The 15,651-nt window shown below is 38.0% G+C and overlaps 1 protein-coding gene across 1 annotated transcript; it reads right to left on the bottom strand.

Moving 5' to 3' along the window:
* Window positions 1-381: 381 nt before the first annotated feature.
* LOC110931375 lies at window positions 382-1,500 on the bottom strand. The gene has a single exon (XM_022174772.1). It carries the CDS (start codon window positions 1,498-1,500, stop codon window positions 382-384), a length of 1,119 nt encoding a protein of 372 aa, XP_022030464.1.
* Window positions 1,501-15,651: the final 14,151 nt, after the last annotated feature.

Raw genomic sequence — 15,651 nt, 5'->3', positions numbered from 1 at the left:
TAATAAAGGCAAAATTCACACATATCACATATGGAGCAAACTTCAAATATTATAGTTGTATAACCAAATACTACATAGAAAAGAAAATTTTCGAGTTACTTAAATGACAGGTAAACTAGGACTTGTACCATGGACTAAAACGAGTAAGAATTTGTTCAAGATCAGACAAAATCAAATATATCAAATATCCGAGCAAACGGATTCACCTAGTGAAAACAAATAACAAGTCCAACAAAATGATAGTGGACTTGGTTCGTACCGAATAACGTACATATCATCAACGTGTATTCTAAATTAGCAGACCTAGTCCTCAAGTACTTAGCAAATACAAGTGATATCACATATTGTTTCAAGAGTGTCAATTAGAGCATATATATCACATTAACTAATATGCAATAAACCAGAAATCATACCTGGGGTATTAGCTGCATCATTAGCAGCAAGTCTGGCATTTCCCCTAGTATTAGCTCTAGGGTTAAACTTGGGGCACTCTTTAACCAGGTGACCTGCATCTCCACAACTGAAACAGAGACGTTCAGCTCGGCGACAAACCCCGTTATGAGGTTTCCCACAAGTGGCACAAGGAGGGTCACGATATTGTGGCAGGTTTTGTTTGTCTTGTTGTATCTGATTGTCGTAATTCCTATCAGAACGGTGCCTACGGTCTCGAGATTGATCATTGCCACCCTGAAAAGAAAAATTACTCTGGTTATCTTCCCTTGGTCGCTTACGATTATCATCCAACGTCCTCTGGCGATGCTTCTTATCATTATCCAAGTTTTTGACCGCATAAACAATTTCATTAATATCAGCGAAACGAAGATTCAGAATAAACTTCCTATCACGGTCACATATAGCCCACTTGAAAGTGTTGGTTTGCTGCTCTAGCGTACCTGCGGTCGGACCCAGAAAATTGACCAAACGACAGAAACGAGTTTTAAACTCCATAATAGGCTCATCGTCCCCCTGCATGATAGAGGAATACTCTCTTAGATATTCACTGCGGTCAGCATCAGTGAAATACTGCTGATAGAACAATGTGCGAAACTCATTCCAAGGAAGTGTGGCTACATAATTATCTCCTCCACGAGCATTCTTCAAAGTCTTCCACCACCTATGAGCATCGTCCTCCAATTTGTAACTAGCAAGCCTGATTTTGAATTCGTCATTCACACCCAACACTTCAAAATTTTTCTCGATATGAGCAATCCAGTTTTCCGCCTCAACCGGGGTGGCAGCAGTACTAAACAATTTTGGCTTTAGCCTTTGGAAGCGATCAAGCCAATCATGAATGGCAACAGGAGGGTTAACATTACCGCCATGAGGGCCATTATTCTTATTACCCCCTGGAGGTCCGTTGTTGTTATTTGGCTGAAGCTGTTGCAATAAGTTGGGGATTAAACCCGCGATGGCTGTATTAACGGCATTAGCAATGAGGGTCTCAATGGGAATATCGTCATCCTCATTACGGTGCGTGTTTACAATTCTTCTAGGAGGCATCTGAAAAAGAAGATGTGTGAGGCAAGAAAATTTTAAAGTTACGGGGGAAGATGGAAGAGAGAAATCCTAACCCGACGTCTACCCATTACCTCACATGTTTAATTATTAATATTTAAGTTTTCTACAAGAAAGAGCCTGGGCTCTGATACCATAACTGTAACACCCCGACCCGAATAGGGCTGACGTGTCACTATTACAGATATCCAAAACCAAACACAATCTGTTTAAAGAGGAAACGTAGGATCCAAAAGACAAACAAAAGTTTCGAAAACAAACCAAGAATCCTAAGTATTAATTAATTCAAAATACTTAAATAAATAAAAGTCTTTATTCTTGAACTGCATTTACTCTCATCATCACTAGTTCCCAACATTTCCCGGATTACCTGTCAACAAATAAGAAAAACACAACAAAGAAAACTACGGCTGAGCCAAAGGTTGCCCAGTAACGGAAAAATCAAATAGTACAAGTAAAGAAGGGACATAAAGAAAGAAATATGAAATTTCTGAACACAAAACCAAAACTGATACTTGAACAAATACTGAACATAATCTGAGGCAGAACATAATCAGACATACAAAGCGTACCAGACAATATCATAAACATATTAGATCAGAAACAGATATCAGACTACGTGACTACGTGACTACAAATAACAACAAACCAAGTCACGTGAGACGGAAGCACCCACGAGCCTAAACAACCAAACAGGTGCACAGCTAGCTAGTCCATGCACCTATGAGACGGTGAGTACGGTGTGCACCCATTGTTCCATCTCCACAAACCAAACCAAACCGAACCAAACCAAACCAAACATGCTCGGGTGGCAGAGTACAACAATTAAAGCTAACGAGAACATGCAACAATGATTACAACTGCTAAGGTCTATTTCATGCTACTTTGAACTTATCAAATAATAAATGTGAAATGAAGCAACTAACGGAAACAGACAAAATCCGTACTGCAAAGTAACGGATATGATAAAAAAATACTCTGATGAGAAGACCAAAGAATCCGTACCAAGAGTAACGAAAATAAAATTATACTATGATGTAAACGAAACAGAATCCGTACCTTCTTAGAAAGTAGAGCGAAAGCAAAAACAATTCAAGTCTCCCTTAAAGCACACGTGAACCTACATGTTAACTGTCTATAGAATTAGATTCGCTGAACTTAGGTTACGATGTCCAATTCGTTGGATGATTAATATTTAGGCGACATAGAGTTGTGCCCCTTGGATGATTAATATTATTCCCCTTTTATAAATAATTTGTATTCGACTCAACCCAATTTACCACACTTAAAATCATATGGTTTTTTTTATTAATCATCAAATTAATCAATTATAAAGAATATTATATTCTTATTGTGAAACTGTATGGATTTTCCCAAAGAATTTACTATCACATCCATAAACCACAATGCACAAAAGCTATTTGGTTGATGTAGATAGATATAAGAATGTATATATTAATCTTGACACACAAAGCATGCTAAAACCAAACAATTTAAATCTATTAGATTATCTATATTCTGGCTCAAAGTTTTACGTGGCAAAAATTCCAATATTTATTTTTAGAGTTCCCACAAAGACCCGGTACTCCTCTTCTCCGTTTAATACACGTTGCCTGAATAATAAGTTACAGAAATTTAAGTTTCAAATCAAAGCATATACCTCAAATACACGATGAACATTAGGAAGATGCTGGTTACAAGCAATCAAAAAAACGAGTAAGGCTTGTCAAACGGAACTGGTTGGAAGACGTCACGCGGTTACAAGGATGCCTAGGAGAAAACGGTTCAATGACAACATGGGAGAGTTACACGATGCGTGGAATGGCTGATCCTGAATCTGATTAACTTGAATAGGATGCGAGCGACGAGGGGTGGTCACAACAGAATAGTGACAATGGTGTAAGGCTGGTGAGTGGCGGCGAGTGGTGGTTGTGTGGCCTGAACAGCGACGGCAAGAACTTGTGACAAGGTGGTCACCGTGGTGCGGCGGTGATTATCTCAATCATAAAAGATCGAATGCTGAAGTCGGATTGAAAGTTTAGAAGAAAAGAAAGCGTAGGTCTACCACCGATTCCCAAAAGTGAAACTCATAATAATAGAGCATATATTTACAATAAATGTATCCGTATAATTAGCACAATCAGTTGTATCATCTTCAATAATATGTAGGAGTATGAGTAATTGTTTATTTAGGGTAGTTATGCGTAATACGTAAATCTCGCCAATCACCGAAGATTGAAAAAGAAAACTCAAACAATTATTCCCCATAATTAAATCTATATAAATTTCCTCTCATTTAACAGAATAACACAAATAATATTACTAATTAACCAAAGGCTAGTAATATGAATTGTTTTCTTTATCCAAAGCTAAATAAATAAATTTATTCTAAAGACTTTAGAATCCAAATATTAGTCAAATTTGATATCAAAATAAATAAATAAATGAATTCAGTTTCCTTGTTCAATCCTAACAAACATTACGATAAAACATAATTAAATTAGCTTCCCAAACAATTTAGCATCTTATTAAAGTTTTAAACTCTATCACTAATTATCGAATTGTAATTCATATGTTATTACTTTAATATATAATAAATATAATAGATTTAGAGAAAAAAAATCGGGTTATTACAGACTCAGTATGATATTGCCCTGATTATCCTCAGTATATACTACTGAACTAAAGTTCAACATCCTGGCCTGCAGATGGGTATCAGTATCCTCAGTAGGGCTCTTGGAGTTGGACTTCAAGAGTTGTATTTCCTTCATTATGACTTGGTTAGTCTCCTGTTGTTTCTTCATTTGATCCTGTATATTACCAAACAAAGTTAAAATTTCATCATTAGAAACCATAACAGGAGTTCTCCCTGGAACACCAGATCTGTTGACATTCTGAGCGGGAGGAGTGTCTCGGGATATTTGGCTTTCATTTCTCTTTAAGGAGCTTGAACTTGTGGAGGAGGAGGAAGCACCAAACCAGTTGTTGCAGAGGTTGTAGTAGGGATGGTTGAAGAGCTCATGTTTGATTTTGAGACCATTGAAAATAGTTGTGCAAAAAGTTTCGAAAAAAGAAATCCAAGTAATGATTTTAGCAAGGTTTTTAGCAAGAATAGCACCACTTACCCCACGGTGGGCGCCAAATTGTTTTGGTCAAAAATTACCTAAGCAATTAAGTGATCAAATTAGTTTTGTGAGGTAGTGTCATAGTAATACTTTGTGAAAAAATATGTTGGTTTGTTAGTTTGCAAAAACAGTTTCAGGATATAGCTCAGGATACCCAGCTATATCAATAATCAAACAATGAGCAAAAATGTAAAGGTTGACACGAGATATACAAAGAAAGCCCTTGATCAATCTAGATCTCTGGCATAAAACCTTGGGAGCTGACAATCGTCGGCTGCCTTGTTCTTCTTATTGCTTGAATAAACAGGATACAGTGCAAGATATGACTCAGATCAATGCTAAGTGGTACAACAATTACAAGTGTTGAGTGTTTGTGCGTATTAGAAAGAAAAAAGAAGTGTGAGTTCGAGAGTAGAAAGTGAAGTGTGTGTTCCTATTGATCTGGCCTTCTATTTATAGTTACAAATTACAAACTAACTCTCCTATTATTCTGGGATACTGGGAAATATTCCATTCCGAACATTGGGGGCTGTTTCTACTCGTTTTCCACGCGCATATTAACCATAATTCCGAGATTTTAGCTTCCATAACCGTTATAACATTAGTATCTTTGACCAGCTTCCATAAAACATGTCTTTCTTCAATACCGACCGTTACAAGAGCTATTCTTCCACCATCAACGTCTTTATCCTGACCAATTTGAGCGGGTCTTCAGGATGACTTGGTCCTCATGAACGTTAGTCCCTTGTAACCAACGTTTTACAAGCCAATCGTTAGTAATAGTCAGGATACTGCCTCAGGATTGTAACACCTCGAAAAATTTCGTCCAATAATGTCTTGACACGTGTCATAAGGTTCCGTTATGTGAAAACATACTTTAGAGGGACTAAAAGTGACAAACAGTGAAAACTATGGAACGTAAGGGTCCAAAGTGTCAACAATGGATAAATAGACTCTATGATAACCCTACATAATGTTTATAACCTTAAACGGATGGTTCATGGATCATACGACGCGGAAATTGCACAAAAGTGAAGTATTGCAAACTATAGGGGCCAAAAGTGTCAACATGTTTAATTTATACCTCTGAGTGAACTTTTTGGCAGACCCGAAGCTTTGTAAAGCTAAAATATACTCACTAGAATATGTGGTAAAAATTTCATGAAGTTTCGTCAACGTATGAGAAAGTTATGGCCAAAACCGTACTTGAAGGACTAAAAGCGTCAACGTCGAATTTCAGGGCTTTTCGGTTGAGCGCTAAATGTTCCGAGGACATTTCCATGTTGGTAAAGTCCTAAGGTTCTTAGAAACCAAGTTTGGGGGTTTACGGGTCGAGAAAAGCAGCCGAAACATCGCGTACAAGACCAGGGACCAAATCTGCCAAAAATGAAACTTGTTTGGCTGAACCAGGGGTCAGGCGACCCGCCTGGTAAAGCCCAAGCGGGCCGCGTGGGTCTGCCAGCGACAGAAATCGTATTTGGGGCTGATTTGGGTCCGAAATTGAGTTGTAAACAGCTGGTCTTGCCTCCCAAATGCTCCAATACGTGCCCTTGCATGCCTACATCAACAGTAGCCTACTCCAACCATCTAATTACACCATAAATCAGATCAAACATCATTGTTCTTGGCACTTGAAGTTGTGAACAAGGAGCTCTCTACATTCAAGAACTCTCTCAAGCTTTCTGGAGTTAATCTGATCATCAAGGACGAATTCTAGTGTTCACTAAACACCTATAGGACCTTTGTAAGCTTCCAATTCGTTCTTTAATCCGTTCTTGTTGTGATTATTGCTAAAAGTCAAACTATTTGTTCATAAGCTTTGACTTTCTGATTATACGGATTTCTTTCAGTCATTTCTCGAATTGAAACCTGTTATAGATTGGTATTTATGTGGGAAACAAACCCTCTAAAGGGCACTATCTGAATCCCACTATATGCATGCTAATTGTCGAGTCAAACATGTTTCTAAAAAGTCAACAGAATTGATTTTCGCAAAAATAAGCTTGAATGTTGATATATTAGACATGCAATCTGATTGATCATTATAAATAACTTATAACACATATAAGAATGTGTTTTAATCATCATCAACTCGACAATCTATAGTATAGCCACGAAACGGAACCGAAAGTCTTGTAAAACGATTATTTCGTAGGCTATCGATTCGGATTCGTACATGCATGTTCGAGATCTGTATTGGAAAGTATTTTTGACTATTTTTATTTTAGTTAAACTTTCTGGAAATTTTATGTCATAAGTCTATGCTTAGCCGATTCGAATGCATGTTTCCGATTTATGCATAAAGTTGACTATTTTGCCCTTTTTGATATAAAACGTGATTTTTGGAAAAGTGAAAGGATAGAAATCTTTATTTCTAATATATAAACTTGCACCGAAAATTTCGGATCAGTTGGTGGTCCAGATTGTGAGTTATGGCCATTAGCGTAAAACTATATTATAAATTTACATAAACGGCCCTTTTCGCATATGACCTATTTCTGGCCACGTTTTGGTATAAAACTTTTTACCAACTGATGTAATATAATATTCTGGGAATTTTGATGATTTTTAATTAATTTTTGGCTGAACGGATCCTAGATCACCTAGTCATTTCGGCTTATGTCGGTTTTGACCGTTTTAGCCATAAAATGAGTTTTACACATCCTTTTGACCCGAAACCTTTTTCTACTGATTTTATATGATGAATAAATTATTTTAAGTATTCTGGAAATATAAAAATCTCAAATTTAATTTGAAAACCCGAAAACGCCCTTAAATCGCATATTTAGCGTTTTAAGCGCATAGTGAGCGTTATACTTGTTTTAAACATGTAAGACTATTAACTACTAATGTGTTTAACATATTTTCATAATAAAACAGTAAGTATAAGTATATGATCTCAGATTTCCAGTTTTTGGCATTTTTAGCCCTTGTGAAATTACTAAAATACCCCTACGGTGCATAGTTTGATTTTAAATGATAAATTTGATATATGGGTCATACCCTACTGATATAATATGTTATATTAAGTATATTTACTGTATGAACCAGATCCGAAACTCAGATTTCTAATTTTACTCTTTTATTATCTTTTAAAAAGACCAAAATGCCCTTCTAAGGCATAAATTGAGTTTAAAATTATCCCGGGCAATATAGAACATAACTTACTGATATTATGTCATATTTAAAGCATATTATCTCAGGGAACTTGCATTTGACTTATTTGGCTATCCGTAACGCCCTTTTTGCGTTCGGTTCGGGTTACGTAACTAGTTTGCGTAAATTGACCGAAACGGGTCAAACGTTATCATTTTTGTCTCAAAATCCAGAATGTATTTAGTATACCCATATTATACAAGTATTCAAGCTTGTTGGGTCTAAATCACATTCCATCCGGTCTTTCGCTTAATCGTGCGTTTAACCGTATCATCCTTAAAACTAACCGGTCAAAGCTTAGGCTTAATTAAAGACCCGTTAGTATCCTAATTGGTTATTTATACCATCGTTCCAGACTAGAGCTTTCCGGTAAATTGTACCTACGCTTACTTAGGAATACGGCTGAGTTATTATTCTTGCTATTTAAGACAGGAGCTAGCTCAGGTAAATACATTTTAACTTATTTTCCCTTATACGGGCTTGGGATACGGTATTATAAAAATACCGCTTGGTCGGGTGTAGAAACCTTTTAATCGGAGATGATTAAATTGCATAATCCCGTTTTAATCTGTGTTGATTGATAACAAATAACATTGGGGGTTAATGACCGTGTCCTGGATATCCTTGGCTCATTTTAAAAAGTGAATGGCCACGACGTAAGCACAAGGTGTAGGCAGAACACCTCCTGTTGCATATGTATAACGTATACTCACTCGTGAGATTATCTTCTTGTGAGATTATATTTGTGGTGTGTCGATTAATCTTGTCCGGCTTGTATTGTATAATCACCGGCCCTAAATGTTGGACAACCATGTAAATCGGATACAAGATTTTTATTAACAAAATTGTCCCAAGTATAAAGATTAATTTTGCCTCTGTGCATTTTAATCAATGTGTCAAGATATTTTGTGCCGTTTGCACTCAAATTACTTTTCAAACTCTTTTTCCAAAATGAGTCAGTTAATTGTATTTACCAGTGTAAACTGACGTATTTTTCCAAAAGGTTAAGTGACAGGTACTATGCGTAATTGGCTGGGAGCTCGGGGCGTCACTAGGGAATCTTGCAAGTCCTAGATGCCTAAAGTCTATTGAACAGTTATCTTTTATTGATCCGCCTGTGGATCCTTTACCTTCCGTTGTAATACTTTGACATTACTTATATTCGGAATGTAATATATTTATCTTTTGCTTCCGCTGTGCATTTATATATATTGTGTTGTTTGTCTATGATGACGCCAACTACGTCACTATGCTCCCCACCGGGCCCACCGGTGACACGTGGAAAATTGGGGTGTGACAGGTTGGTATCAGAGCCAACATTGAGTGAATTAAACACTAACTTTTGTGTTTAATCTCAATGACACAATCGCACATTCCTAAATCTTCTGAGTCTAGACTTAACATAGGAATACTCCCGATTCTAATCTGGAATTTACTGCTTCCGATTATTTTTATTGGATACGTCGCCAAGCGAAGAAGCCGTAATAGGAGTTCTCCACACCGGAGCCCGAGATGCTGAGTCTTGTACCGCGGCTAAAATGGAACGAACATCCAAGGAGAAAGCATTCAGAAATAAGATAAGGAAGAAACTCCTTTTACTGAAAATCGTTTTCCTTATTAGTCCTTATAAGGACATAATTATCTTTTAATGCCTACGGGCCGAACTTATTTAAAACATCCATTAGTGATGTAGTGCCTACGGGCCAAACTTATTAAACATCCATTAGTGATGTAGTGCCTGCGGGCCAAACTTATTAAACATCCAATAGTGATGTAGCGCCTACGGGCCATACTAATTGTCATATAAGACAGAAGGCAGTGGTGGTCTATGACTCCCTGTCAAGAAAAGGTAATGAACTTTGATTCACACCTAAATGCCTTGATCCCAGACGATCATGGCTTATAAATTAAACTTGTCCGCGTGACTAAGCCTTTTGTGCTATTACTAAATGCCTTGATCCCAGACGATCATGGCTTATAAATTAAACTTGTCCGCGTGACTAAGCCTTTTGTGCTATTACTAAATGCCTTGATCCCAGACGATCATGGCTTATAAATTAAACTTGTCCGTATGACTAAGCCTTTTGTGCTATTACTAAATGCCTCGATCCCAGACGATCATGGCTTATAAATTAACTTGTCTACGCGACTAGGCCATTTGTGCTATTATTAACTTATAAATTAGGATTTATGATAAAATCCTGAATAAAATAAATATCCTTCCTCCCTGCCAGTAGGTATTTTTAAAAAGAATCTAAAAGGTGAAATCTAGCCTACGCGGCCAAGATGGTGAAACCTACCCAAGGGATTCAGATCCTTGTTAACGCCTAAGAACGTGTTAGCACTCCTGACAAATGTGATTCGATAAATCACAACAATCAAACTTATATTGGATTCTCCCAATTTTCTTATCTAGCCTAGTGATGTAGAAATCATGGCTTGTGTCATCCTATAAGATGATCACATTATGAACATCCGATAGTGATGAAGTGCCTCCGGGCTAAACTTGTTGTCCGATAAGACAACGACAGTGGTGGTCTTTGACCTCATGTCTAAAAGTGTTGGACCAGGTCCAAGCATAATAGTCGGTAGGATCCATATGATCTCGACTAATAGCATCTGAGAAGATGATCATATTATAACCATCCCTCAAGAGGGGAACGCCCACGGGCTATGCCTATTGTCCTAAAGGACAAAAGACAGTTGAAGTCTACAACTCCCTGTCAATAGAAGGTAATGAACGTGATTCGAACCTTAAATGCCTCAATTCTCTGGAATCATGGCTTATAAAAAAAAAAAATTTAGAACTGTCCTTGTGACTAGGCTTTATGCGCCACTTTAATATCCTTAATGTTTTATAACTAGGATAAATTATAATGGAAAATACTAATTAAATATAACTAACAAGTTAACCAATATGGTTTATATTACCATGGTTGATAAATCGTCAAAGATGATGATTCCATAATAATCTCTGAATAAATCATTGTTAATAATTATGTAGCAATCAAGCTACATGGCTGGATTAGATGAAGTTAACAGTCGTTTGAAGGAGAGCAATGACACTACCAGAATTAGTGTAACTGGAGCAGAACTGCAGGCAATGATAGATTATGCTGTTACTCGAGCTCTCGATCGACAGAATGATGAATCAAATGATACCCACTCCAAGACTCTATCTATGGCTCGTAGTGAGCCCCCTCCTGAAACGCATGAGTCAAGGGAGGACGATGATCATGACTTGTCAAATCAAAGGAGTATTCCGTCTAGACAAGTTGTGTTTCATCAAGAGGCACCAGTTAAGACCTGTTCATATAAATATTTTGTCTCCTGCAAGCCCAGAGACTTTACAGGAGAAAATGGGGCCATCGATTGCATGACATGGCTCGATGAGATGGACGCTGTTGTTGACATCAGCGGTTGTGCGGAGCGAGACGTTGTGAAGTTTGTTTCACAATCATTTAAAGGAGAAGCGTTGGCATGGTGGAGATCATTGCTCCAAGCCACGGGGAAAGTTCTACTCTACAACTTATCTTGGGGTCAATTTGTTGCTTTAGTCAAGGAAAACTATTGCCCTCAGCATGAAGTAGAAAAGATAGAATCAGACTTCTTGACTTTGGTCATGAAAGATTTGAATTGTCCGGCATATGTGACAAGTTTCAACACTATGTCCCGCCTAGTTCCTTATTTAGTCACCCCTGAACCTAAACGCATAGCGCGTTTCATTGGAGGCCTAGCACCAGAGATAAAAGGAAATGTTAAAGCATCTAGGCCAACCACATATAGGTCCGCGGTGGACTTATCCTTATCTCTCACCTTAGATGCAATCAGACTTCAGTCTGTTAAGGCTTCTGGCGAGAGAAGAAGAGAAAGAGAGGAGGAAAACTCTCATCAAACTAACAAGAAGAAGAAGGGAAGTTCGGAGCATGGGAAAGATTCCGAGTTTAGGAAAAACTCGAGTCAGTCTGATAACAGACCCAAATGCAATAACTGCAAAAAGCAGCATTTTGGAAAATGTACCATAGACCCACGCGCTAAATTGTGTGGAATTTGCAAGACCAAAGGCCACAAAACCTTGGAATGCAAGGGGTTAAAGAACGCCACATGCTACAACTGTAACGAGGAAGGACACATCAAAACCAACTGCCCAAAGCTTATAAAGAAGCCTGAGAGGCCAGGAAAAGCAAATGCATGAGTCTTCCGGATGAATGCTAGGAAGGATAACTATATAGCAGGTACTTTTCCTTATCAAGCAGTTTATGCAGAAATTTAATTGATACTGACACATGTGATTCAATAATGAACAATCACTGTTGAGAACTGTTGTCTCCGTCTTAGTAGGACTTCGGTCATTTTATACGAAGTAGAAATTGGCCGATGACACTTTAGGAAATGCTCCAACAAACCTTAGATGGATATTTTATATCTAAATAGGAATCACTCTTTTCTGATATTCCTATGGCAAGCTTTCAAGCTACCTAAATTCTTTAATATAATAAAGACAGATGTGACGTTTTGATCCTCTGTCAGAAAGGTAATGGACTAGGTCCAAACCTTTAATGCCATTGATGGTCTTTTGCGACCTAGGCTAAGTAATATTATTATATTTTAAATAACGTTCATTAAGAATGTTAGTGCTATAGTAGCCTGTATAGGTGATTGACACCATGGTTAGTATATATTAAGGCCATCAGAGTGAAAAATAGCAGTTGTTGGATTTTAACTAAGAAATTTGTTTTATTGGTATTAGGAACCAATATCGAGTATGGCAAACTCGGGTAAGATAACAGTCAATCGCGCCATTGATGACGCGACGCATGCTAATGATGCTGAAATTGTAAACCTTAGAATTTCCAAAGATGTTCTTCAGACTATGATAGACGCAGCCGTTGGAAAAGCTGTAAAGAAGGCTGTGAAAAAGTTAAAGGAGCCCCATGCTGCTCGGTCCAAGTTTTATCTAGGACCACATTTCCTTGCTCTTAAGGAGGATCTCGTTCATGCCTCGGATGCAAAGGATGAACTAAAAAGGAAAAGGGAGGTAGATAACTCCCAGAGTTCTAAGAAAAAGAACAAACAAAAGTCTGACAAGAAACCAGTATGTAAGACCTGCAAGAAGCGCCATTATGGGAAATGCAGGCTCAAACTAAGATCCAAATCACAGCCCAGGGTTTGTGGGATCTGCAAGTCTAAGGGACATAAAGCATTGGACTGTAAGGACATGAAGAATGCAGTTTGTTTTGGCTGTAATGAGAAAGGCCACATCAAGACTACGTGCCCTAAATATGTCAAAGGAAATGCGGCGGAGGAAGTAAAGCCAAAAATTGAAAGCGCCTAAAATGCCTAAGCTGACCCATAAATAATGACATCAGGTACAATTCCTTGTCGTTTTATCAGTGATTTAAATGCTAAGAGTTTTATTTTGGTTCGAATACCAGTAAATCCTTCGTAAACTATAAGTAGATCAGATTTTTTTTTAACTCTTCATAAGGACTCCATATATTAAATGTGAGGTATGAATTACCAATGGAATCTTTAATGACCTCTCTCGCATCCTCGGAGAAAATCCTTTCATAAGAATCTGGAGTACCTTTCCCCAGAAAGAGTACGACAATATATATTATTTATTGTATTTTATTATTTTCTCATTGTTTTCTATCGTCTGCGAATGCCAAACTATGTTTGATAAGAGTGCCATATGAGGATTTGCGTATCCTAGTGCGTCCCATAGATTGCTTCCATGCCTGATCAGTATGGAAGTTTAATGCATGGGATCCCCGAAGATATTCCAATGGTCATATTGTACTAAAGTCGACTAGTAGTATTCAAAGGAGATATCCAATATAAAAATGTCCTTATAAGTATCTCTACTTAGGGCATCCTTGTAATGGTAAAGGGAATATGTCATTTATCTGACACCGAAAACGATAGATAAGCTAAAGTCTGAGAATACGGAAATCTCTGACATCTCTATGTGTCATAATTAGCTTCTTTATAAGAATTACCATGTTTACCTTCTGAGAGGCAAGAGGATGTTAGGACAAACATCCCGCTTAGGGCTGCAGTTATTGTAAGAATCTTATATCTGTTATTACCAGCGAAACAGGAAGAACTAAGAGCTAAATCCATAAGTTTTGGATAAGGTTTCGTAAAGCCAAAAATTCAAAGTTCTAAGAACTCCGATTTTAGTAAATAAGAAAGACGGTTCATCTTGCTTATGCATTGATTACCGCAACCCTATTTAGGCAATATCTAGGAATCCCCAATTGCCGCCCAGGATCGTCGATTTATTCGACTGACTTAAAAGATTAGCTACCCCTTAAGGTTAGTTTTAAGCAGTGATTGGAATAACCATCACACCTTAAGATTAGCTTGTCTATAACAGTTGTTATATAAGTATCAAGGCTGCTCCTTTGGGAGACCTTGTATAGATAAGATGTTAAACATCTATTGCTAGACAGAAAATTGGTAAGTCCAATTATCGGGATCTATAAGTTGCCAGTATTCGGCAGAGAATCAAGGATTCATGGAAATAGCAAACCTCCTAAGTTCTTGTTAAAGAGATAAGGTTCAACAAAAGATATCACCCTGGAAAGGTGTGCCAATCTGTTAATTGTCAGGCTAGTAAGCTCTGAATATATGAAATCATTCGAGGTAATCGAATATATCAAGGTCAAATAACTTATGAGCTAAAACCTATTTAAGGAGCTTGGTGGAGCTCGCGATGTATGGCACCCTAAGGATTTAAGGATATGTTCCGCCAATAAGTCAAGGAGCACTATCACATAACGGTTGGCAGACGGACGGACAGAGTGAGCGTACCGTCCAAACACTGGAAGACATGCTTCGAGCATGTGTGATTAATTTAGGTGGCAGTGGGATAACCGCCTACCCTTGATAGAATTCTCCTATAAAAATAGCTACCATACTAGTACTAGGGCCGCGCCTTTTGAGGCTTGTACGGTAGAAAGTGAAGATCGCCCATCTGTTGGGCGGAAGTTGGAGATGTCCAGTTGTCTGGACCGGATATCGTCTTTGAGACGACAGACAAGATCGTTCAGGTTCGCGATCGTTTGAAAGCTGCCAGGGATAGGCAGAAAAGTTATGCGGATCTTAAGCGCAAAGACTATTCACTTCGATGTAAGTGATAAAGTGTTACTTAAGGTATCGCCCTGGGAGGGGGTGATGCGATTTGGTAAGAAAGGCAAGCTAAGCCCAAGGTACATAGGACCCTTCAGGATTGTCAAACGTATCGGGTCAGTTGCTTATAAGTTAAACTTGCCTGAAGAACTTAGCGCTATACCTAATGTGTTCCGCATCTGTAATCTGAAGAAGTGTTTCGCTGACGAATCACTGACTATACCGCATACAGATATGCACATAGACGAAAGTCTGAAATTCGTGGAAAAACCCTTGTCGATTGAGGATCGACAGGTAAAGAAGCTTCGAAGGAAGCATGTACCTATTTTCTAGGTCAAATGGGATGCCCGTAGAGGTCCCGAATATACGTGGAAAGTGGAATCCACGATGAAGAGAAATATCCTCATTTGTTTCAGTAAAATCTCGGGGACGAGATTTCTTTTAAGGGGGTGAGGATGTAACACCTCGAAAAATTTCGTCCAATAATGTCTTGACACGTGTCATAAGGTTCCGTTATGTGAAAACATACTTTAGAGGGACTAAAAGTGACAAACAGTGAAAACTATGGAACGTAAGGGTCCAAAGTGTCAACAATGGATAAATAGACTCTATGATAACCCTACATAATGTTTATAACCTTAAACGGATGGTTCATGGATCATACGACGCGGAAATTGCACAAAAGTGAAGTATTGCAAACTATAGGGGCCAAAAGTGT

Source organism: Helianthus annuus, chromosome 3, assembly GCF_002127325.2.
Source record: "Helianthus annuus cultivar XRQ/B chromosome 3, HanXRQr2.0-SUNRISE, whole genome shotgun sequence".
NCBI lineage: Eukaryota > Viridiplantae > Streptophyta > Magnoliopsida > Asterales > Asteraceae > Helianthus > Helianthus annuus.
This window is presented reverse-complemented; position numbering and strand designations above follow the sequence as displayed.